This window comes from Apteryx mantelli, chromosome 32, assembly GCF_036417845.1.
Source record: "Apteryx mantelli isolate bAptMan1 chromosome 32, bAptMan1.hap1, whole genome shotgun sequence".
Taxonomy (NCBI): Eukaryota; Metazoa; Chordata; class Aves; order Apterygiformes; family Apterygidae; genus Apteryx; species Apteryx mantelli.
The window spans coordinates 99,813-121,073 of record NC_090009.1 but is presented as its reverse complement, the minus strand read 5'-3'; the positions used below and the strand labels follow the sequence as shown (position 1 = coordinate 121,073).

Genomic DNA, 21,261 nt, shown 5'->3' with positions numbered 1-21,261 from the left:
GCGCGCTTGCATCCCTCGCGGCCTCTCTTGCTCGAACCCCGAAGCCCCCCAAGACCCGCACGCTGCCGACCGCCCGGCACCCACCGTGCCCCCGCTCCCACCCTCCGCAGGCTGCGAAATCATCCACCCGCCGCGAGACGGGGGCATCCGCTACCGCGGCCTCACCCCGGAGGAGGTGCAGAGCGTCCGCTTCCTGCCCTTCGACTACGAGATCGAATACGTCTGCCGGCCGGACCGCGAGATTGTGGGGCCCAAGGTGCGCAAGTGCCAACGCAACGGCACATGGACCGCCATGGGCCACCCCAGCCGTTGCCGTGAGTGTCCGGGCGCCGGGTGTTCCCCCCCCAACACCACCACCACCACCACCACCACCCCGCTTCGCCAAGCTGGGGGGGGGCTCCATCCAGCCGCGAACGGATGCTGGGGAGAGGGCGGCTGGGGTGAGGAAGGCGATGCTCTGCCCTGGGCGGGAAGCTGGGTGCAGCTCCGTGTCCTCGGAGAGGAGGGACGCGGGGTGCTGGGCCACCCCTCGTGGGGGGGGGCAAGAGGTGACCCCCCACTCCGCGCACCCCCGGCAGTGCGGACCTGCCCCAAGATGCACCTGAGCCTGGAGAACGGGCAGGCGGTGGCCCGGGCCATGGAGCGGGTGCCCGTGGAGGGCACGTGGATGGAGTACAGCTGCAACGCCGGCTTCCACCTCGTGGGCAGCGCCCGCAGCAACTGCACCAAGCTGGGCCGCTGGAGCACCCCCAAACCCGTCTGCGAGCGTAAGCCGGGTGTTCCCCCCCCCCCCAAAACCCGGGGCAGGACGGGGTGCAGAGGGGAGCGAGGCGGCGTGGGGGCTCCGGCGGGCTGGAGGTGGGATGTGGGAGGGTGTTTCTGGGATTAGGGGTGTCTGGGGTCCCCATGGGGCATCTCTGGGGTTAGGGGTGTCTGGGGTCCCCATGGGGCATCTCTGGGGTTAGGGGTGTCTGAGGTCCCCATGGGGCATCTCTGGGGTTAGAGGTGTCTGGGTGGAGCGGGGTTCTACTCACCATGGGGCATCTCTGAGGTTTGGGGTCCCCATGGGATGTCTCTGGGGTCAGGGGTGTCTAAGGTCCCCATGGGGCATCTCTGGGGTTAGAGGTGTCTGGGTTGAGGGGGTTCTACTCACCATGGGGCATCTCTGAGGTTTGGGGTCCCCATGGGATGTCTCTGGGGTCAGGAGTGTCTAAGGTCCCCATGGGGCATCTCTGGGGTTAGGGGTGTCTGGAGTCCCCATGGGGCATCTCTGGGGTTAGAGGTGTCTGGGTGGAGCGGGGTCTACTCACCACGGGGCATCTCTGAGGTTTGGGGTCCCCATGGGATGTCTCTGGGGTCAGGGGTGTCTAAGGTCCCCATGGGGCATCTCTGGGGTTAGGGGTGTCTGGGGTCCCTGTGGGGCATCTCTGGGGCTAGGGGTGCCTGGGTTGAGGAGCTCTGCTCCCCATGGGGCATCTCTGGGGTTAGGGGTGTCTGGGCAACAGGACAGGTCCCATTGGGGGTCCCCCTGTGTGACTCAGTTTCCCCCACCTCCCCCCCTTTTCTCCCCCACCTCGGCAGTGCGTCGCCCTCTCTCAGGTGAGTGCCCCCGCCGTGGGCTGCCATCTCCCCCCTGCCCCACCTGCACCGAGCTGTGCCTGTTCTCAGCACGCCCAGCTCCGGGCAGGGCAGCTGGGGCACCCCGGGTCCTGCCCGGGCCTGTCACTGCCCTGGGGGGGTGCACAACCCTCGGATCCCCCCACCCCAGTCCCACACGGCTTTACAGCACCGGGTGCCCCCACTGTACCCTGCCCGTGCCGCTCCTTCCTCCAGCTGCACTTCGTCCTCCTGAGCATGCACCCTCCACCCAGCCCCTGCGCTCCTCCATCCATCCCGCCCTTCCCGCGTCTCTCCATCCACCCATCCTGCCAGCCCTCCACCCCTACACCCTGTCTGTCTGTCCATCCTCCTCTGCCTGTCCAGCTGTCCATCCATCCGTTCCCAGCACCCCTCTCTCTCTGTCCCATCCCCTCCACCTCTCCATCTCTATGCCCATCCATCCCTTTATCCCTTGCATCCATCCCATGCTCCATCCCTTCCCTCCTTCTGTTCACCCCTCTGTGCCACGGACCTCTGTCCATCCGTCTGGCCCTCACCTCCGTCCCCATGCCCCTCCACGTGCCATCCATCCGTCCTCGACCTTGATGGGGGGTCCCCCTTGGAGGGAGAGGGGATCCCCCTGCTCCCTGGAGGGACCCCATCCTGCTATCTGCCTGCTCCCCTTCTCCCCTCCCTCCTCCTTCCTCTCCCTCCCTCCATCTCCCCCCCACTCATCCTCCTGCCATCTCTTCAGCATCCTCCCCCCCGTCCTCCATCTGATCCCCAGCCCCCATCCGTCCCCATCCCTCCATCCCTGTTGTGCCTTCTTCCCTCCATCCTGCTCGCCATCTGCCCTCCACCCCCCTCGCTTCCCTCCAGCTCTCCCCTCTCCCCAGCGTGCAGTTCCTCCCCTCCTTCTATCCCTCCCCTTTCTGCATCCCTCCCTCCCCTCCTCATCCCTCCCTTCTCTGTATCCCTCCAGCCCTCCAGCCCCCTCCTTCCCTCCCTCCCTCCCTCCCTCCACCTGGCTCTCCATCCCTCCCTCGCTTTGCTCTCCATCCCTCCCTCCACCTGCTTCTCCATCCCTCCCTCCGCCCGGCTCTCCATCCCTCCCTCGCTTTGCTCTCCATCCCTCCCCCGGCTCATTGCCATTCCGGGTGCACCACCGCCAGCCTCGCTGCTGGCTCGGCGGCGGTGACATCAGCCGCCCTGCGCCCGCAGTCCCGGGCGCACCATGGCGAGGCTCGGCCGTGCCGCCCGCTTGCCCTGACCCGGCATGGCGCGTCCCGCCGCGTCCCCCGGGCCTCCCCGCGGGCCCCGCTGGCTCCTGGTGCTCAGCGCCTTGCTGGTGTCGCGCCCGCCGGCGGGCACAGGCAAGAAGGCCGTGCACGTCGGGGCGCTCTTCCCCATGAGCGGGGGCTGGCCCGGGGGCCAGGCCTGCCTGCCCGCCGTCCGCATGGCCCTCGAGGACATCAACAGCCGGAGGGACATCCTGCCCGACTACGAGCTGCGCCTCATCCACCACGACAGCAAAGTGAGCGCGGGGGGCCGGCATGGGGCAGGGGGTTCGGGGTTCGGGGCCGCGGGCATGGGCAGGGGGTGGCAGGGATGGGGCAGGGGTTTCGGGGCCACGGGCATGGGCAGGGGGTGGCAGGGATGGGGCAGGGGGTTCAGGACCATGGGCATGGGCAGGGGGTGGCAGGGATGGGGCAGGGGATTTGGGACCATGGGCATGGGCAGGGGGTGGCAGGGATGGGGCAGGATGCCTGGGGGCCACGGGCATGGGCAGGGGGTGGCAGGGATGGGGCAGGATGCCAGGGGGCCGCAGGCATGGGCAGGGGGTGGCAGGGATGGGGCAGGGGGTTCGGGGCCACGGACATGGGCAGGGGGGTGGGAGGGACAGGGAGGGTATATAGGGCAGGGCAAGGAGTGGGGTGGCAGGGATGGCGCAGGTATATAGGGCAGTGGGAATGGCAGGGATGGGGCAGGTATATAGGGCAGGGGTGCAGGATGGGATGCATGGATGGGGCAGGTATATGGCAGGGGCACAGGACGGGATGCACGGATGGGGCAGGTATATAGGGCAGCGGGTCCAGGGGGGATGGCAGAAACGGGGCAGGTATATAGGGCAGCGGGCCCAGGGCGAGGACAGGAGGCACCGAGGGTATTTAGGGCACAGGCAGGGGGCAGGGGACACGCCAGGCCGGAAGGAGGGACGAGGACACGGCCGCCCTGGGATGAAGCCGTCCCGTACGGGGCCGGGGCGCGAGGGAGAGGGGGGCAGGAGCACAGGCCCACAGGGAGCCGGCGTGGGGGGGGATGTGGGGCAAGGAGGGGGCTGGCAGGGCCTGCCGGGGCCGCGGGAGCCGGGCTGGTGACGCAGGGCCTGGCGGGGGGCACAGGTGACACAGGGCACCCCGCGGGAACGGGGTACCCCACAGCGCGCGGGCAGAGGGACCGGGCAGCCAGGAGGAGCCGGGACATGGGAAAGGGGTCGGGGTGCAGGAAGGGGGTCTGGGCCCTGAGGAAGGGGGGGGGATATGGGGAGGTTTTGCAGGGCATTGGGGCAGGACCCACGGGGACTTGGGGGCACAGCAGTTGGGTTGTGGGGGCCGTCGGGCAGGGATGCTCTGGGGCAGGGTTTGGGTGTCCCGGGGCAGCGGTGGGATGCCGGAGGACCCCAGGGATGAGTTGTGGGGTGTGGGAAGCATGGAGGAGTCTTGGGGTGAGCGGAAATGGGGTTGTGGGGGGCAGCAGGCATAGGCAGAGGTGCCGGGGGGGGCAGATGGAGGGCAGGAGCCGGGGGGACAGCGGGACATGGGGGGGGAGATGGGGTGCAGCAGAGAAGGGGCCGAGGGAGATGGGGGCAACACGGAGGCAGAGACTCCCGGAGGCCGGTGGGGAGGGAACACGTCCTGCACCCCGTCTGTCCGTCCTGCTCCCTCTTGCTCCTGCACCCCGTGTCAAATCCCCCCAAACGCTTGCCCTGCACCCCCATGTCTGCCCCCTATCCTGCTGTCTGTCCGGTGATCCCCATTTCATACCTTCATCTGTGCCCCCCGGTCTGTCCGTCCCATCATCCATGTCTGTCCATCCTGTACCCCATCCTGCACCCCCCCCCAATGCTCACCCTGCACCCCCATCTGTGGGTCCCCTACCCCACCTCTGTCTGTCCTGCACCCCCATCCCATCCCCCCGACCCCTCTGTCCCCCTCCCCGCTGTCCGTCTGTCCATCCCGTACCCTCCACCGCCCGCCCGTGCTTGGCCCCGCCGCCCCCGGGTCCCCCCTCCATCCCTCCCGCACCCCGGGGCTGGTGCTGCCTGGTTGCCACGGCAGCGGATGCTGCTGGGCCTGCCGCTGGGTTGCCATGGCGACGGTGCCTGGCTCCTTTTTTTGGGCCTTCATGCCCTGAATTATTCATAGGAGCCCGGAAGGAGCAGGGCATCTGGGCAGGCACCCCCCCGGGGCCAGGACATCTGCGTCCCCTGGGCTGATGGGCCAAGCAAAGCCATAGGAGGAGCCCGGACACCTGGGCCCCCTTGGGGACGGTGGGGTCTGGGGGGTCTGAGCGGGGGCAGCCCGGATGCCTGGGTTCTCCAGGGGTTCCAGGGGTTAGACCAGGAGGAGTCGGGCTGGGAGCATGGAGGTCTACCGTGGCTCCGGACCAGGGGAAGGGGGTGGACGGGGGTCCCAGGCAGCCGCTTGACCCTCGTTGCCCCCTTCTCCTGCAGTGTGACCCAGGCCAGGCCACCAAGTATCTCTACGAGCTGCTCTACAACGACCCCATCAAGATCATCCTCATGCCTGGCTGCAGCAGCGTCTCCACGCTGGTGGCCGAGGCTGCCCGCATGTGGAACCTCATCGTGGTGAGGAGCAACCCCTGGCAGGGACACGTGGTGGGATGAGGGTGGACGACCCACCTTGGCTCCTGCCTTCTGCCCCATCTCGCTGGGATTTACCCCGGGGCACAGCAAGTCAGGTGGAGACCAAAGCAGGGTAGAAGTTGGCACAGCTGAGCTTGGAGACCTGTTCTCTGCCGGGGTGTACCTTGCCGGGCCAGGGGTTGGTGTGAGCATGGGGTGTTGGGGTTGGGTTGTGTCTCTGTGGGAGCAGGGAGTGCGCTTTGGTGACAGCGGTAAGTTGTCACGGGGTGATAGGAGCTTGTTTAGGGTCTGGCAGTCGGTGGCAGTGACGCAGCAGTGTGTGCGGGTCTATCGGGGTGTATGTGAGGGGTGGTTGTTTCAGAGTGTAGCTGTTAGCGTGTGTTTGCTTCACAGTGAGGAAGTGGTTGGGTGTGCGTGCACATGTGTGCCATCACACACATATTCACAGAGACGAGATTAGATGTTTGGGGGAAAAGTACGGCTATTGCTGTGTGCATGGTTGTAGCTATGATTGTTGCTGGGGCTGTTGCTATTACTGCCACTGTTGCCCCGTTATAGCTATGTGCAAATATTGCTGGGCAGGCAGCTGTTGCTGTGTGTACAACTGTTGCTACGTGTGCGACTGTTGCTTTGAGGTCGTTGCCGCCTGTGTGGCTGTTGCCAGATGAACAGTTGTTGACATGTCCAGCTGTTGCTGGGCATGTAGATGTTTTATGCGTGCTGTTCTCGCCACGTGTGCGGTTGTTGCCACATGCCCGGTTATTGCTGACTCTCGTGTGGGCTTGTTGCCAGCGTGTTCGCAGCGATGCCCACACCTGTGCTGTTGTTGTGCTGTGATTCCCAACTTGTTTTGCTGTTGCCAGCTCAGCAGCAGTTGTCAGCACATGTACAGTTGTCAGTGGCGTGCATTGATACGCTCCTGTTGCAGCTGCTGATGGTTGTCGTGTGTCTGGCTGTCTGTGAGCTCGGGGGTAGACAAGGACGTCCCCAAAGCGAGAGTTTTCTGTCCTTTTTTTGCCCTCTGGTGTGAGGTGGTTGCTGCCCCTGTGTCAGGGCAGGAAGGTGCGTGCGGCTGTAGGGGGTGCAGGCGGCTGTTCGGCGCTCACAGCCCCTCTCTACCGCCTGCCTTGCAGCTGTCGTACGGCTCAAGCTCCCCAGCCCTCTCCAACCGCCAGCGCTTCCCCACCTTCTTCCGCACCCACCCCTCGGCCACCCTGCACAACCCCACGCGCGTCCAGCTCTTCAAGAAGTGGGGCTGGACCAAGATCGCCACCATCCAGCAGACCACGGAGGTCTTCACCTCGGTACGCACGCGCGCACTCCGCTCCCGACCCCGCTCAACCCCCTGCCCCTCGCCTCCGACCCCTTGCGGTCCTACAACCTCCGCCTGCCTCCCTGTGCCTCCCACCCCCTGCCTTGCCCCCTGCCCACAACCTCTCGCTCCCACCCAGCAGCCCCCGACCTGGAGCCAGCGATGTTCGGCTCCAGATTTAGTCCCCTCCTGCAGTATCGCCAACCCCTGGCAAACAACCCACCCCAGAGCCCCTTGCTTGGTGCCTCCAGCCCCTCCGTCCTCCCCGGACTCACTCTGCCCTCTCTTTCCCTCCTGCCCCCTCCGTCTGCCTGCTCACCCTCTGCCTGCTCCCCCTCCACCCGCCTCGCGCCAGACCCTCGACGACCTGGACCAGCGGGTGAAGGAAGCCGGCCTGGAGATCACCTTCCGCCAGAGTTTCTTCTCTGATCCTGCCGCGCCTGTTCGTAACCTCAAGGTGAGCCCACCTGGACTCAGGGCACGTCCCCATCCTGCAGTCCTCCCCCGTGGCACCCCCCCCAGCCATCGGGGTGCAGCTGCAGCCATGCCCTGCACCCCAAAGGGAGCACGGGTGGCCAGGGTTGGGAGCAGAAACGTCCCAGGACACCCAGAATCCAGGTCAAAGGTGGGGTTTGAACATGCATCTCCTCCGGCCAGGAAATGGGCCCGTGGAAAGAGCAGTGCCCTTGACCTGGCCATGCACGTGCAGCCCCCGAGTTCAAATTCTCCTCTGCTTTGGACTGTATCATCAGCCCTGCCGTGCAAACATAGGCAAAATGGTGCACAAGACGCCAGGTGGGGGTTGGCGCTCTGTGCACCAGGAGGAGTCGTGCCTCGGGGTGACCTGTCTCCCCGCAGCGCCAGGATGCCCGTATCATCGTGGGACTCTTCTACGAGACGGAGGCGCGTAAAGTCTTCTGTGAGGTGAGAGCAGAGGTGTGCGTGGTAGAAAGGGTGGGGGGGGGGGGCTGCAGGGCGGGCAGGTGGGCTGGCGTGAAGGAGGACGGGAGCACGAATGGATTGCAGCGAGGAAGGACGGATGGACAGAGGGATGGAAGTGGGGCAGGTGCGTGGGTGGGGAGATGGATGGTGGGATGGGCTGGTGGGTGAGATGCTGAGATGTACAGGTAAGTGGACAGAATGGAGTAAGGGAGGATGGGTGGGTAAAAGTATGGATAGATATATGGTAGGACAGTTAGATGGTGGGCAGGTGGGACAGCGTGAGGCGAAATGGGTGACTGGAGGCATGGGGTGAAGAGTGAAGGATGGATGGATGTCTGGCTGGATGGACAGGATGGGGAGAAGGGCAATAGATGAGTGAGGAGTGAATGAGGTGAAGGACGGGGAGAAGGAGGGCTGAAGTCTCACTCCGAGCCACCGCCTCAGCGCTGCATCTCGCCCTGCCACAGGTCTACAAGGAGAAGCTGTACGGAAAGAAGTACGTCTGGTTCCTCATCGGCTGGTACGCCGACAACTGGTTTCGCATCAAGGACCCGGCCATCAACTGCACCGAGGCAGAGATGGCAGAGGCCGTGGAGGGGCACGTCACCACGGAGATCGTCATGCTCAACCCCGAGAACACCCGCAGCATCTCCAACATGGTACAGGAAGGGTGAACGGCCCCATGGGGAGGTCGACAGGGCAGGAAGGGTCCCGGGGCTCCACTCCATCCCACCCGCCACGTGACCAACCTTCTCACCCTCCCCCCCCTCCCCTCCCCAGACATCCCAGGAGTTCATCGAGAAGCTGCAGAAGAGGCTGGGCAAGAACCCCGAGGAGACGGGAGGTTTCCAGGAGGCACCGCTGGCCTACGATGCCATCTGGGCCCTGGCCCTGGCCCTCAACAAGACCTCAGCGGAGCTGGTCAAAAAGGGTCTGCGCCTGGAAGACTTCAACTACAACAACAAGAACATCACCGACGAGATCTACCGGGCACTCAACTCCTCCGCCTTCGAGGGCGTCTCGGTGCGTTGCCTGGTCAGAGGACGTCTGGCCCCAGCGCACGTCTTGTCCGAGCACATCTGGCCCCTTTACACATCTGGCCCCAGAGCTCATGTGACCCCCTCAACACACACCCGAGCCTCTGCGCATCCCCCAGCCCCTGCTTGCCCCTGGTCGCACCATAGTACCTCTCACCGACAAGGTTTCCCACGTCCCCAGCTCCTCCGCCTTTGAGGGCATCCCCATGAACTGCTCCCAAAAAACTCCCGGGGAGGTGAAAACTGCCAAAATTTTGCCCCCTGACACCCCTCTGGGCACACGGTCCTGCTGCAGGCAGCACCACGGGGCCCTGACACCCATCTCCATCCCACCGCGTAGGGCCACGTCGTCTTCGACGCCAGCGGCTCCCGCATGGCCTGGACCCTCATTGAGCAGCTGCAAGGTGAGCGAGCACGGGCAGCGGCCGCAACGGGGTGACAGCATCACCGTGTTGCACGCGGCAACCACCACCGAGCATCCGGCAACACCCCTTCACACACAACAACTGCAGCAACCACAGCATGTGCCAACACCCTACCGCTGGTGTGAGTGAACACAACGCTTGCGACACAGGGTCACAACCACAGGCTGCTGACAGGGCAATATCACAGCAATGACACCCGGCAATACAGCACCACAACACCGCCCCAGCACACGCAACAACATGATGGGCACCACCACCCTTCCGCACTGCCAGTAACAACGCAGCCACCTTAAAGACAGCAGGGTCAAAGCCTCTCCAACAACCCTTGCTGCACACAACAGTCGCTCGCACAAGAACAACGCTCACCATCACATAACTGCATGCAACAAGCCCCGTTGCCTATAGAACAAAAATGCACAACAGGAACAGTCATACCCACGTGAGCACCCACAACCTATTTGCGTAGTCGTACGTCCCCAAGTGGTGCACGTCCCAGACGGTGCACGTGTACAGCCAAACAGCCTGGCTGCTGCACAACCACTCGTCTGTGTGACAGAGGGAGGTTGTGCAGGTGGGGGGTGTGCAGAAACACTGTAGGTTGGCGGGGGTGTTGCACAGGGGCTGTGCCTCCTTCCCTCCCGCCTGACCCATCCCCGCTCCCCGCACAGGCGGTGTCTACAAGAAGATCGGCTACTACGACAGCACCAAGGACAACCTGTCCTGGTACAACAACGACAAGTGGATTGGTGAGAGGGGCCGCGTGGGGGGCTCGGTGGTGCCTGGAGAGAGATGCTGGGGGGTTCCCGGTGCTTGTGGGGTCCCCCCCCGGGGCTGTGGGGAGCTCCTGCCATAGGGAAGGGTGGGGAAGGGCCCAGAACCCCCCCCTCCGTACCCCTAATCGCACCGTGGGCTCTGCAGGAGGTGCCCCGCCGGCCGACTACACCAAGGTCATCACCACCTTCCGGTTCCTCTCCCAGAAGCTCTTCATCTCCGTCTCGGTGCTGGCCTCGCTGGGCATCCTGCTGGCCATCATCTGCCTGGCCTTCAACATCTACAACGGGCACGTCCGGTGAGCAAACCCCTCTGCCCCGCCGCACCATCGTCCCCGGGTGTAGGGCGAGTGTTACGGCTTGTCCTCTTCATACCTGCCTATAGGCCAAAAACGCGACCGCAGAAGCAGAGCGAAGCAGCATATGGTTATCGATACCCACAAGAGTGGAAGGGATTATTTATTCTCACGTGCTACCTACGGAAGCAAAAAAAAACCCAACAAAGGTTGCTATTAATGGTTATCCTCGTTTCCCAAGCAGGAGCAGCCCATTCCGTAGGAGTTTCTGGTGCTATTAAGGGTCTAGCCGTAGCACGTGGTTTCCACCCTCCCTTTGCCAGGGCTTGTTATCTGTCAGTCCCATTTCTTCCCGAAGACAAACAGCAACGCTTCATAGTTCCCTTTAAATCAGCGTTTGTGCATTTATGCATAGATGTTACTGTCTTCTTTTTACTTCTTTCTCATCCTTTGAAGGAAAGGTGTTAACACATCGCTCCCCCTCCAGGTACATCCAGAATTCCCAGCCGTACCTGAACAACATGACGGCTGTGGGCTGCACGCTGGCGCTCGCCGCCGTCTTCCCCCTGGGCTTGGACGGGTACCACATCGGGCCGGGGCTCTTCCCTTTCGTCTGCCAGGTAAGGCCAGGCAGGGTGTAGGGATACAGCCGGACGAGGTACAGCTGAAGGGGACACAGCCAAAGCATACAGCCAAGGGATGGGGATGGGTACAGCCAGAAAGGGTGCAACCAAGGGGTACGTCCAGGTGATGGGTACACCTGGAGGAGGTACAGCCGGAGGGGGTACAGGCGGAGCCGTCCAGCCGGAGGACAGTAGCCTGGGGGTGCAACCAGCATTCCTCCACCCACCACGTGCCCTTTGCAGGCCCGGCTCTGGCTGCTCGGACTGGGGTTTAGCCTGGCGTACGGCAGCATGTTCACCAAGATCTGGTGGGTCCACACCGTGTTCACCAAGAAGGAGGAGAAGAAAGAGAAGCGGAAGGTGAGGGATGACCCCGTGGGGTATTTTCGGGGGGGGGGGGTTGGTTTGGGGGTGGTATGGGGCAGTGCTGACTCGGTGTCTCCCTGACCCCCTGCCTGCCCAGACCCTGGAGCCCTGGAAGCTGTACGCCACTGTGGGGCTGCTGGTGGGGCTGGACGTGGTCACGCTGTTCATCTGGCAAATCGTGGACCCTCTGCACCGCACCATCGAGGTGAGGCAGTGCTGGGGGGGGAAGCTCACGGCATCAGGGCACTGCTGGGGGGGGAAGCTCACAGCAAAGGCTGCTGCCCCCCAACCAGACACTCACACCCCATCTCCCATCCTGTCACCCCAGGAGTTCACCAAAGAGGAGCCCAAGACGGACACCGACGTCTCCATCCTGCCCCAGCTGGAGCACTGCAGCTCCACCAAGATGAACACCTGGCTTGGTGGGCATGGGAATCCTGGGGAAGGCAGGGATGGAAAGGGATGGGGGGGGGCTCCAACAGGTCTAGGGGTGCAGGCAGGACTTGGGGGGTGCAGGCAAGGCTGGGGGCTACACCTAGGGTTGGGGGGGCACGTTGCAAGGGGCCCAGAGGAGCCCATGGAAGTCCAACGGGGTCCCCTATCCCCTCTTTGACCACCGGTCTTCTTCCTTCCAGGGATATTTTACGGCTTCAAGGGGTTGCTGCTGCTGCTGGGCATCTTCCTGGCCTATGAGACCAAGAGCGTGTCCACGGAGAAGATCAACGACCACCGGGCCGTGGGCATGGCCATCTACAACGTGGCGGTACGGTGGGGCGGCCGGCTGGGGAAGGGGTGGCCGTACCCCCCCCCGTCCCACGTCCCGTATGATGACCCCGTAACTTCCCCGTTCCCGCAGGTCCTCTGCCTCATCACCGCGCCCGTCACCATGATCCTCAGCAGCCAGCAGGACGCGGCCTTCGCCTTCGCCTCGCTCGCCGTCGTCTTCTCCTCCTACATCACCTTGGTGGTCCTCTTCGTGCCCAAGGTGCCACGTGACCCGGTGGGGAAGGGGCTGGTGGGGACCGGGTGTTTCTCCGCCTGACAACCAGGGAGGGAACAGCTATCTGGGCAGCTGCCAACAGGTCCGCTGGTCTCTGACAGTCGGCAGAGGAAGGCTGGGTGGTTGCATCCTCCAGGTGGGATGTCAGGCTGTAGAAGTGCATTCTCCAGGTGTAGGGTCAGGGTGTTGGCTCTGACAGGCGGCAGAGCAAAGCCAGGCATGTGTATCCTCCGGGTGTTGGGCTGGGCAGGGGGGGGGGTCTCCGTTCTGACAGCCGGGGACGGTTGCAGATGCGACGCCTCATCACCCGGGGCGAGTGGCAGTCGGAGCAGCAGGACACCATGAAGACGGGCTCGTCCACCAACAACAACGAAGAGGAGAAGTCCCGGCTGCTGGAGAAGGAGAACCGAGAACTGGAGAAGATCATCGCTGAGGTGGGTGCGGGAAAACCCTGGGGCTGTGGGGTGGTGCCTGTACAGCTGGAAGAGGGGGGTCGAGACAGGCGGTGGGGTTGAGGTGTTGATGTCTGGGCAAAGTGCAGGTGTGCAAAGAGGGGTTGTCACCTCTGGGGCCCTGTGCCCGCCTCAACACCCCAACTGGGGCGGTGCAGGGGGGGGTCCCAGCTTGGCACACGACACCCACGGGAGGAGGAGGAAGAGGGGGGGGAAGATGCTGCACGGACAGGCGGACACCGGGCTCACCGCCCGCCTCTGTGCCCGGCAGAAGGAAGAGCGGGTGTCGGAGCTCCGGCAGCAGCTCCAGGACCGGCAGCAGCTGCGGTCGCGCCGGCGGTCGTCCAACCCCTCCCGCGAGGCCGACAACCACTTCGCCCCGGGGCTGGGGGCCGCACCGGCCCCGGCCCCCTTCTACCAGCCCAGCCTGCCCCTCGTGCGCTGCCTCGTCTCCGAGCAGGCCGACAAGCTGGGCCGCGGCAACTGCGACGGCAGCCGCGTCCACCTCCTCTACAAGTGACCCTGCCGCTGCCGCGGGGAGGGGCGGGGCTAAGCGCCGGGGGCGGGGCTAAGAGATGGAGGCGGGGCTAAGCAGGGTGTGGCCGGTGGGGGCAGGGCTAAGCAGGGAGGGCGGAGCCTCTTTCCTTAATTTTTTTTTTTTTTTTTTTTTAATTCTCCCTGTCTTGCCCTGAGCCCATGTCTCCGTCCACGGCTGTGCCTGGGAAACCCGGGCTCGGTGTGTGTCCTCCGCCTGTCACCCGCCTCCGCCTGTTGTCAAGCAGCAAACTATGGGGTGGAGAAAGGCTGTTCCATAAGCCAGTTGGGTGGTCAGAACGAGTGAAGACTGGTGGGCTGAGTTAACCAGGAAAGCCCCCAAATTCCTCTCCAGTCACCCGCATCCCCCCCTGCTCCGGCTGTAGCACAGTCAGACAGCCCAGCAAACACATTTCCCCCCCCCCAACAAAAAAAACCACCTCCCTGCTACATGCACACAACTTCCCTGCATCGCCCCGCGCTGTTGCGCACAGCCGGAGCTAGACTCCGGGTACACGCGGCCCGGGTGTAGCAGGTGGCCATGCTCAGTTAATCCCCTGTACAGTATTATTGTAGCCTAGGAGCGGGTCCGCCTGTTGATGCAGTTGATGTGGGGCCGCAGGGCCAGGCCCGGGGGTGCAGCCGGCTGTGTCGCGAGCGGCTGGCCGTGATGCCTGTAAGTTACTGTCAGGCTGTAGCGTACCACTGAGCCTAGTTGCTCGTAAGTTTAGTCAGACTTTAGTGCACAACTTTCTCTGGTTACTTGTACGTACAATCAAATCGTATTGCACAATGGGATCGGGTTACTGTAATGTACTGTCAGGCTGTAGCTCATGACTGGCTGGGGCCAGCTGTTGGTACAGCCAGGTCTGGTTCTTATGTATTGTCCGACTGTAGCTCACACCCATCTCCAGTGAGGCATGAGCACAGTCGGATGGTCAGTGGCTGGGTCTGGTTACCTGTATGTTTGATCAAGGTGTATGTACCGCTCCATTGGTCAGGTTACTGTCCTGTACGCACAGACTGTTGTATACGACAGGGTCTGGTTTCTCATATGTACAGTCGCACTTTAGTGAACAACCAGACTCTGGTTATTCTCAGTTGTCTGTCATCTTGTTTAGCCTGAAAAAAAAAAAAAATCAAGCGAGCAACCCCCACACCAGCCCCCACTGGGGTTGCTGCCCTTGCTCAGACCCCCAGCTACCCCCAAAACGCTGGATGGTTGTAGCCAGGTCACAACCTCCCTCCCCGGCATGTAAAAACTCCTTGGGTTGTGCTCAGCCCTGGGGTTTGGGGTAACAGCGAGCCCAAGAAAACAGTCTGGTTGTTTCTGGAGCAACACCCATCCCCATTTCTACAGCACCCCCAAAACCATGGAGGGTTATTGCAGTGCCTGGTACAAGCCCCACACCCCCAAAGCACACACAAACACCATCACAGCCCCAGGCTGGGCTGGCTCCCGCTGGTATCGGGGCCGGTTGTGATAGGGGCTGGGGAAGGTGACAGTTGTGCCAGGCACCACCGCAGGGCAAGGGATGGGGGGGGGAAGGGGAGGAAGAACCAGCCCACGTGGGTACAAGTAGAAGGAGGAAAATTGGGCACCCTCCCACCCCTAGCACGGGACCCAGGCGTCCTGGCACCGGCTTGGGGTGGGTGTTTCCCCTCATTCACACCCCAAAAGCCCATGAGGCGCACGGAGAAGGGGATCGCACTCATCGCGCTTGCAAAAGATGCACCGGGACGCGGTTGGCACGCAGAAAAATCAACCTGTTTAATATGGGGAGGGGGGACATTGGGGTGGTCTCCCCCTTCCCCCCAAAATCCTGGGACACCTCCCCACACAGCCACACGCTCAGAGTCCGTAATTGCCCGGAGGACACACATCAGGGCTGGAGGGGCGCCGGCCCCCGCAGTGCCACCACGACGCCGGAGAACCACCCTCCGCCGGCCGCCTCCGCGGCACGGGCGTCCCCTTCGGCCGGGGGGGTGACGGTGGCGTCGGGCTCGTCGTACAAGGGACCCCAGGGCTGCCCCTGGCAGGTGCCGTTGGCGGCGGGGACGCCGGCTCCGCACGCCGCGGGCAGGAGGAAGAAGAGGAAGACGCTGCAGAGCGCCAAGCCCCCCACGACCACCAGCGAGCAAGCCAGCGCCGCGGCTTTGCAGAGCGGCCGCCGGCGCAAGGGCCAGGGCCAGCCGCGGCGCCGCGGCGGGGAGGGGGGCTGGGGCTGCCCCACCTCCAGGCTGAGGGTCACCGTGGGCACCTGGTCCGGCTTGAGCGACGGCGCGGCGACGTAGAGCAGCCCCCGGGGGCGGCTGAAGCGGACGGAGCCGGGGGCGGCGGGGACGTCGGCGGGCAGCAGGGCCAGCAGGTCGGAGCGGGTGGGCAAGGCGGGGAGGCCGCGGCGGCGCGGCAGAGCCGTGGGCCGGCGGCACACGGGGCAGAGCAGGGTGGTGGCAGCAGCGGCGGCGACGCTGAGCCGGGCCAGGCACTCGAGGCAGAAGGTGTGCCCGCACGCCAGCGCCTTGGGCACCTTGAAGACGCGGTCGTAGCGTGTGAAGCAGATGATGCAGTCCAGCGCGGAGCCCTCGGACTCGCCGGCGAGGCTGTTCCCGGCCGCTGAGCACGTCATGGTGGCAGCGGCAGCGACGTCCCTAACAGGCAGAAAGAGCGGAAGGTATTTACCCAGTAGAGATAAGGGCAGCCCGGCGCGGGAGCGGACGGACCCGGCGTTGCCCCAGCCCCGCTCGGACACCTTTGCCCGAGAGCTGGTAGCACCCCGGGGTCAGCAGCGCCCCAAAAGCACCCACCCCGGGTCTCCCTTGCCGGCACGGGGCATCAAACCCACGCTGTGCTCCTCATCCCAATCCCAAGAGCCGCCCGCGTTTGCCGTAGTCCAACATCCCCTCGGCCCCGGGGTGCCCCCATGGTGCCAAAGAACCTCCCGTGCCCCCCCCCCCCTTGGGGTCCCCCGGAGACACCAACGCTTCCGCAAAACCTCCCAAGTCCAACCTTCAAGCCGTGCCAGCGCCCGCGGTGCTGCTCGCCCAAGCACGTCCCAAGCTTGGGCACCCCCAGCCTTGCCAACACCCCTCAATCCCCCTCCCCAAAAAAGCTCCTTTGCCCCCCGGGCCCTCTCATCCCCATCCGTACTCACCCAGATGCACTGGGGTTCAAGGGGGGAAGACGCAGGAGCCCGCTGAGGTCCCGCTCAGCTCGCTCCGGGCACCGCCAGTCCCGCCTGGAACTCGCGCCCTGGGGAGGACGCTCGCCGCCGTCACGCCCCCGGCACCGCGCTACGCCAGACCCGCTCCCGGCACCCCCCCAGGGGTAAAACCCTGGGCACAGACGCCCCACGCCGTGGCGGGCACCGCGCGGGAAGCCGGCGCTTATCCGTCCCGCAGGCACCAGCCTCCGCCAGCGCCGGAGCCCCAGATCCAACCCCCGGCCTTGGCTCCGCTCCGACTGGCCGGGGCCACCCGGGCGGCTGGAGGAACTGGTTCCCAGGGCAAAGCCCTCTCCCCCAGTCACCCGCAGGGAGGTGCCTCTGTTATATTTAACCGGGGCCTTTCTTCCTCCTCCGGCCCCTCCCCGGAGCCACTGGCAGCCCGGCTCCTTCCTCTTCTGGTCCCAGATCCCCACCGGCTCCAGGGGCAAAGGGAAAGAGGGAGCGCAGCAGGCACAGAACGGATCAGCTCAAGTCCCAACTTCCCCGTTCCCAGGCACGGGGAAGTTCTCCGTCCAGCGCCGGGACTGGGAATGAGGGCTGAGCTGGGGAATCCCCGTGCCGGGGGACAAAGCAGCAGCCTCCGCCTTCCCCCCAGCTCTGCCAGGCCTCAGCTACGCACGCGCCCAGGCCAGGGCATCCCCTGGATCCCCTCTTCCCACCTGGAGGCAGCACCAGGCCGGGATACAGGAGGAAAAGGCCCGCTCCCACGCTTTGACCAGCCTGAGGGCAGAGAGGGCACCAGAGAGAATAGAAATGAACTTTATTCGCGAGGCCGCAGCAGCGTCTTTTAGCGGTTGGACTTGGCCACGCGCTCCAGCTCGTCCTTCTTCTTGATGGCGTAAGAGTTGGAGGAGCCCTGGGGGGGGGGGGGCAAGATCAGAGCGGTGAGGCCGCGAGCGCCGGCACCAAGAGCCACCCGTGGAGCTGAGGGACCCCCAAAAAGAGGGCGCCAGCCCCATCCCTCGTCCCCTCCTCCCTTCCCGCCACCTCACCTTGGCAGCGTTGATGAGCTCGTCCGCCAGGCACTCGGCGATGGTCTTGATGTTGCGGAAAGCGGCTTCGCGGGCCCCGGTGCACAGCAGCCAGATGGCCTGGGGGAAGCGGGAGGCGTCAGGGCCAGGGGGGGGGACCCGGTGGGGAAACCCTCAAGTGGGGGCGCGCGGAGGGAGAGGAAAAAGCAGGGGACTCGCCTGGTTGACGCGGCGCAGCGGGGACACGTCCACGGCCTGTCTCCTGACGGTGCCGGCGCGGCCAATGCGGGTCGAGTCCTCGCGGGGTCCGCTGTTGATGATGGCGTTAACCAGGACTTGCAGGGGGTTCTGCCGAGGCGCAGGAGGGGGGGAGAAGTGAGCTGCGGGCACCCTGCGGCGGCCCCGCGTCACCTCGCGCCTAATCCAGGCCCCGTCACCCACCCGAAAACCACCCCCGTCGCCACGTCTCGACGCCCCTGGCCGCCCCGGCGCCCCGATTTCCCCGCGGCGCCGCCCCCCACCTCTCCGGTGAGCAGGTGGATGATCTCGAAGGCGTGCTTGACGATGCGCACGGTCATGAGCTTCTTGCCGTTGTTGCGGCCGTGCATCATCATGGAGTTGGTGAGGCGCTCCACGATGGGGCACTGCGCCTTGCGGAAGCGCTTGGCCGCGTAGCGCCCGGCGCTGTGGGGCAGGTACTTGGCGTACTTCTCCTTGACGGCGATGTAGTCCTGGCGGGGCACAGACGGTCAGCGACCCCCCCGCGCCACGCCGCCGTGAGACTCGGGAGCGCGCGGAGGGTGCCGAGCGGGGAACAGAGAGCACCCAGAGCCCTCGTTTAAACCTTTCTCCCCCGCCCAAAAAAATACCTGGAGGGAGATGTCATTGATCTGCACGTCGTCCGTGCTCCACTTGCCAAACAGTTTGATGTCAGGGGTCTCCGTGACGGCAGGCGCCGTCTCCCAGTCGGTCATTCTGCGGACGGAGAGATGGGACGAGGGTCAGGGGAAGCAACACCGAGTCTCCCGTTCTCCCTCCGAGCCAGGCCTGCTCCCCGCCAGCTCTCCTTGTCCAGGTGACCCTCGATACGGATCAGCCCCGCTGATTAAGAGGAAAGCGTGAGCACTTTTGGGTGGTCCCAGAGCCCGGCAGGGACGGAACTCTGCCCAGGCACCCCTAGATGCGTCCTACTGGGAAAATGCCTTTCCCCATGGAAAGTGGGGGGTTCTCTAGGAGCATTTCTCCCTCCAGGGCCACCCTGAACAGGGCAGGACAGGAGAGAGGCCCTTGCATGGGGCGCTGGGTGCTCTAGCCAACCGTGCGCGTCAGGAGCACAGGGCTGCACACACAAGGGGTATCTGTACACACACAGAGGACACGTCCAAGCTCCACACGGGTGTCCCTGCACTTTGGGGCTGTTGCTGGGGACGCAAAGCACACGCACACTGGATTCAGGGTGTTCACAAGCACAACAGGGAATTTTCCCAGGGCGTGTGTTTGTGTTTTCGTGCTGGGAGGCTGCTCCATCCCCTAAGCACAGGTGGTGTATGTTGGGCTGTACTTTATAGGGGGTGTACTCAGCCCTGTGTGTCACTGTGCACATAAAGGCAGTGTCACCAAGCTGTGCAGACAGCACGCACGGAGGAGCATCCCAAGAACAGGGCACGTGTACTGCAGTACACACACACAGAAGCACGTCCCAGGGTCTGCTATCTACGGGTGTATGTGTTAGGGTGTACACGGAAAGAGGGGTCTGTGCCGAGGTGTACAACAGCCCTACAAGGGTGTCTTCAGGCCCTTGTGTGCACCAGGGATGTGCCTGGCTGCAGAAGGGCTCTGCACTGGCTGGGGGCTGCCCCCTTCCTCGTAGGGGGGCTGCCCTACTGGGGGGGGGGGGGGGGGCAGAGTGAAGCCTACCCCCCTCTTTAACCCAGAGCTCCCCATCACCTCCCACTCAGGACACCCCCAAAGCAGCCCCCCCCAATTCCCCCTACCCCAGGAGGCCTCCAGGCCCCCTTAGACCCACAGAAAACCCCCCAGACCCCCAAGGCAGGAAGCTCTCAGCACCTCACAAACCCAAAACAAGGCATAGACATCACCACCCCCCTCCCCAGGGCCCACTGCCAACCTGAGGCCTCCCCAAATTTACTCAGAAAGCCCCCAACACCCCCCACAGCCTGAGGCCTCCCTAAATTTTACCTCAGGGAGCCCCTAACAACCCCCTAGAACTGAGAACATCCCAAATTTTACCTCAGAGAGCCCCCAAAAATCCCCCCAATCTGACACCTCCCCAAATTTTACCTCAGGAAGCTCCAACGCCCCCGCCCAAGCCTGAGGCCTCCAACTCCCCTCCAGGCCTGAGCCCCCCCCCACAAGCCTGAGGGCCCCCCCGAGCCCAGGACACCCCCAGGAGCCCTCCAGGCCCCTCCGCATCCTCCCCTTCCCCAAAATCCCCTCCTCAGCACCCCCCCTAAGGCCGGAGCTGCCCCCTGCGTCCCTCCCCGCGCTCACATGGCGGCGGCGGCTCCGGCGTCCGGCAAGGGAGCGAAAAAAAGGGCCGTTACGGGGTCTCCCGGGCTCTTATGCAGGGGCCGGCGCGCACTTCCGGCTGCGCATGCGCAGAGGGCCAGCGCGGCCCCGCGGTTCCGCCCGGCCCTTCCCCTTTCCCCCGCCCGCCGCACCGCCCGAGGGGAGAGGGACGCATGCGCATCTCGGACGCCCCGCCTCCTGGCGCCGGCTGCCGCCGCGCAGGCGCAGTGGGCGTCGGTGAAGCGCGCCCGGCCATCTCTGTTGAGGGCGGCTGCCCGAAGTTCGCCACGTGGGGAGGGGGGGGCGCGGAATGGCCGCCCCCTTTTGGGGGACCCCTTGGGGAGGGGGGGGCACCTGGGGCAAAGACACCCGTGGGGACATCGGGAGGGTCAGGGAGCCCTAAGGGTGGCCCCCTGGGAGGCAGGGACCCCTACAGGGGGACATGGGAGGGCAGGGACCTGCGTGGGGGGGGCCCTGGGGACACAAGGAGCCCTATGGGGGGGGGACACGGACCCCCCCCACACCATGGGGGGGAGGGAACCGTCTGGGGGACACCACTGGGGCCTGGCCGAGCTCTGTGCACCGGGACGGGACTTGGTGCGGGAGCTCGGTGCACCTTGCCAGGATGTGGCGCAAGAACTTGGTGCACCGGGATGGGATGCGGTGCAGGAGCTCGGTGCACTGGGATGGGACGCAGCGTGGGAGCTTGGTGCACCAGGATGGGACATAGCACGGGAGCTCGGCGCACCCTGCAGGGACGCGGCATGGGAGCTCGGTGCACCAGGATGGAATGCAGCAAAGGAGCTCGGTGCACCAGGACTGGATGTGGCACGGGAGCTGGGTGCACCAGGATGGGACGCAGCACAGGAGCTCGGTGCACCCTGTGGGGACATGGCACAAGAGCTCGGTGCACCCTGCTGGGACACGGTGCAGGAGCTTGGTGCACCAGGATGGGATGCAGCACAGGAGCTCGGTGCACCGGGACTGGACGCGGCATGGGAGCTGGGTGCACCGGGATGGGACGAAGTGCAGGAGCTCGGTGCACCAGGACTGGACGCGGCACGGGAGCTGGGTGCACCAGGATGGGACATAGCACGGGAGCTCGGTGCACCCTGCAGGGATGCAGCACAGGAGCTTGGTGCACCGGGATGGGATGCAGCACAGGAGCTGGGTGCGCCGGGACCCTCCTGTGCAGCCGTGCCGGGAGGCGGCGGGCGGGCAGGCGACTCGGGCTCCTGCCCCGGCGGGCGCCGCAGGGCCAGGGCCTCGGCGGCGGTGGCACCCGCGCCCAG

General features: G+C 64.9%; 3 protein-coding genes across 3 annotated transcripts; 1 reads left to right on the top strand and 2 right to left on the bottom strand.

The window, feature by feature from the left end:
* The first annotated feature begins 257 nt into the window (after positions 1-257).
* On the top strand, positions 258-13,228 carry GABBR1 (gamma-aminobutyric acid type B receptor subunit 1). The gene is made up of 20 exons (XM_067313888.1): positions 258-314; positions 579-767; positions 2,973-3,133; positions 5,333-5,467; positions 6,619-6,789; positions 7,153-7,254; positions 7,656-7,721; positions 8,207-8,398; positions 8,520-8,762; positions 9,117-9,180; positions 9,870-9,947; positions 10,120-10,270; positions 10,755-10,887; positions 11,134-11,250; positions 11,354-11,461; positions 11,585-11,678; positions 11,892-12,019; positions 12,113-12,241; positions 12,547-12,690; positions 12,980-13,228. Exons 1-20 carry the CDS (start codon positions 293-295, stop codon positions 13,226-13,228), a joined length of 2,676 nt encoding a protein of 891 aa, XP_067169989.1. The 5' UTR covers positions 258-292.
* A 1,764-nt stretch (positions 13,229-14,992) lies between these two features.
* Positions 14,993-16,577, bottom strand: RNF225 (ring finger protein 225). The gene is made up of 2 exons (XM_067313844.1): positions 16,398-16,577; positions 14,993-15,894 (listed from the first exon to the last, which is right to left on the bottom strand). The coding sequence occupies exon 2, from the start codon at positions 15,870-15,872 to the stop codon at positions 15,126-15,128; it is 747 nt and encodes a 248-aa protein (XP_067169945.1). The 5' UTR covers positions 15,873-15,894; positions 16,398-16,577; the 3' UTR covers positions 14,993-15,125.
* Positions 16,578-17,214: 637 nt separating this feature from the next.
* Positions 17,215-19,956, bottom strand: RPS5 (ribosomal protein S5). The gene is made up of 6 exons (XM_067313866.1): positions 19,952-19,956; positions 18,310-18,415; positions 17,962-18,171; positions 17,660-17,788; positions 17,462-17,560; positions 17,215-17,325 (listed from the first exon to the last, which is right to left on the bottom strand). Exons 2-6 carry the CDS (start codon positions 18,412-18,414, stop codon positions 17,257-17,259), a joined length of 612 nt encoding a protein of 203 aa, XP_067169967.1. The 5' UTR covers position 18,415; positions 19,952-19,956; the 3' UTR covers positions 17,215-17,256.
* Positions 19,957-21,261: the final 1,305 nt, after the last annotated feature.

What these genes read in the sequence shown, in the direction of transcription:
- GABBR1 (XM_067313888.1), top strand. Translation starts at nt 293, where the DNA reads ATGGGCCACCCCAGCCGTTGCC. An exon ending in TCATCCACCACGACAGCAAA is followed by an intron (nt 3,134 to 5,332) that starts GTGAGCGCGGGG and finishes CTTCTCCTGCAG; the next exon opens with TGTGACCCAGGCCAGGCCAC. An exon ending in TCTTCCCTTTCGTCTGCCAG is followed by an intron (nt 10,888 to 11,133) that starts GTAAGGCCAGGC and finishes TGCCCTTTGCAG; the next exon opens with GCCCGGCTCTGGCTGCTCGG.
- RNF225 (XM_067313844.1), bottom strand. Translation starts at nt 15,872, where the DNA reads ATGACGTGCTCAGCGGCCGGGAACAGCCTCGCCGGCGAGTCCGAGGGC.
- RPS5 (XM_067313866.1), bottom strand. Translation starts at nt 18,414, where the DNA reads ATGACCGACTGGGAGACGGCGCCTGCCGTCACGGAGACCCCTGACATC. An exon ending in CGCTGCGCCGCGTCAACCAG is followed by an intron (nt 17,561 to 17,659) that starts GCGAGTCCCCTG and finishes CGCTTCCCCCAG; the next exon opens with GCCATCTGGCTGCTGTGCAC. An exon ending in AGCTCATCAACGCTGCCAAG is followed by an intron (nt 17,326 to 17,461) that starts GTGAGGTGGCGG and finishes CCCCCCCCCCAG; the next exon opens with GGCTCCTCCAACTCTTACGC.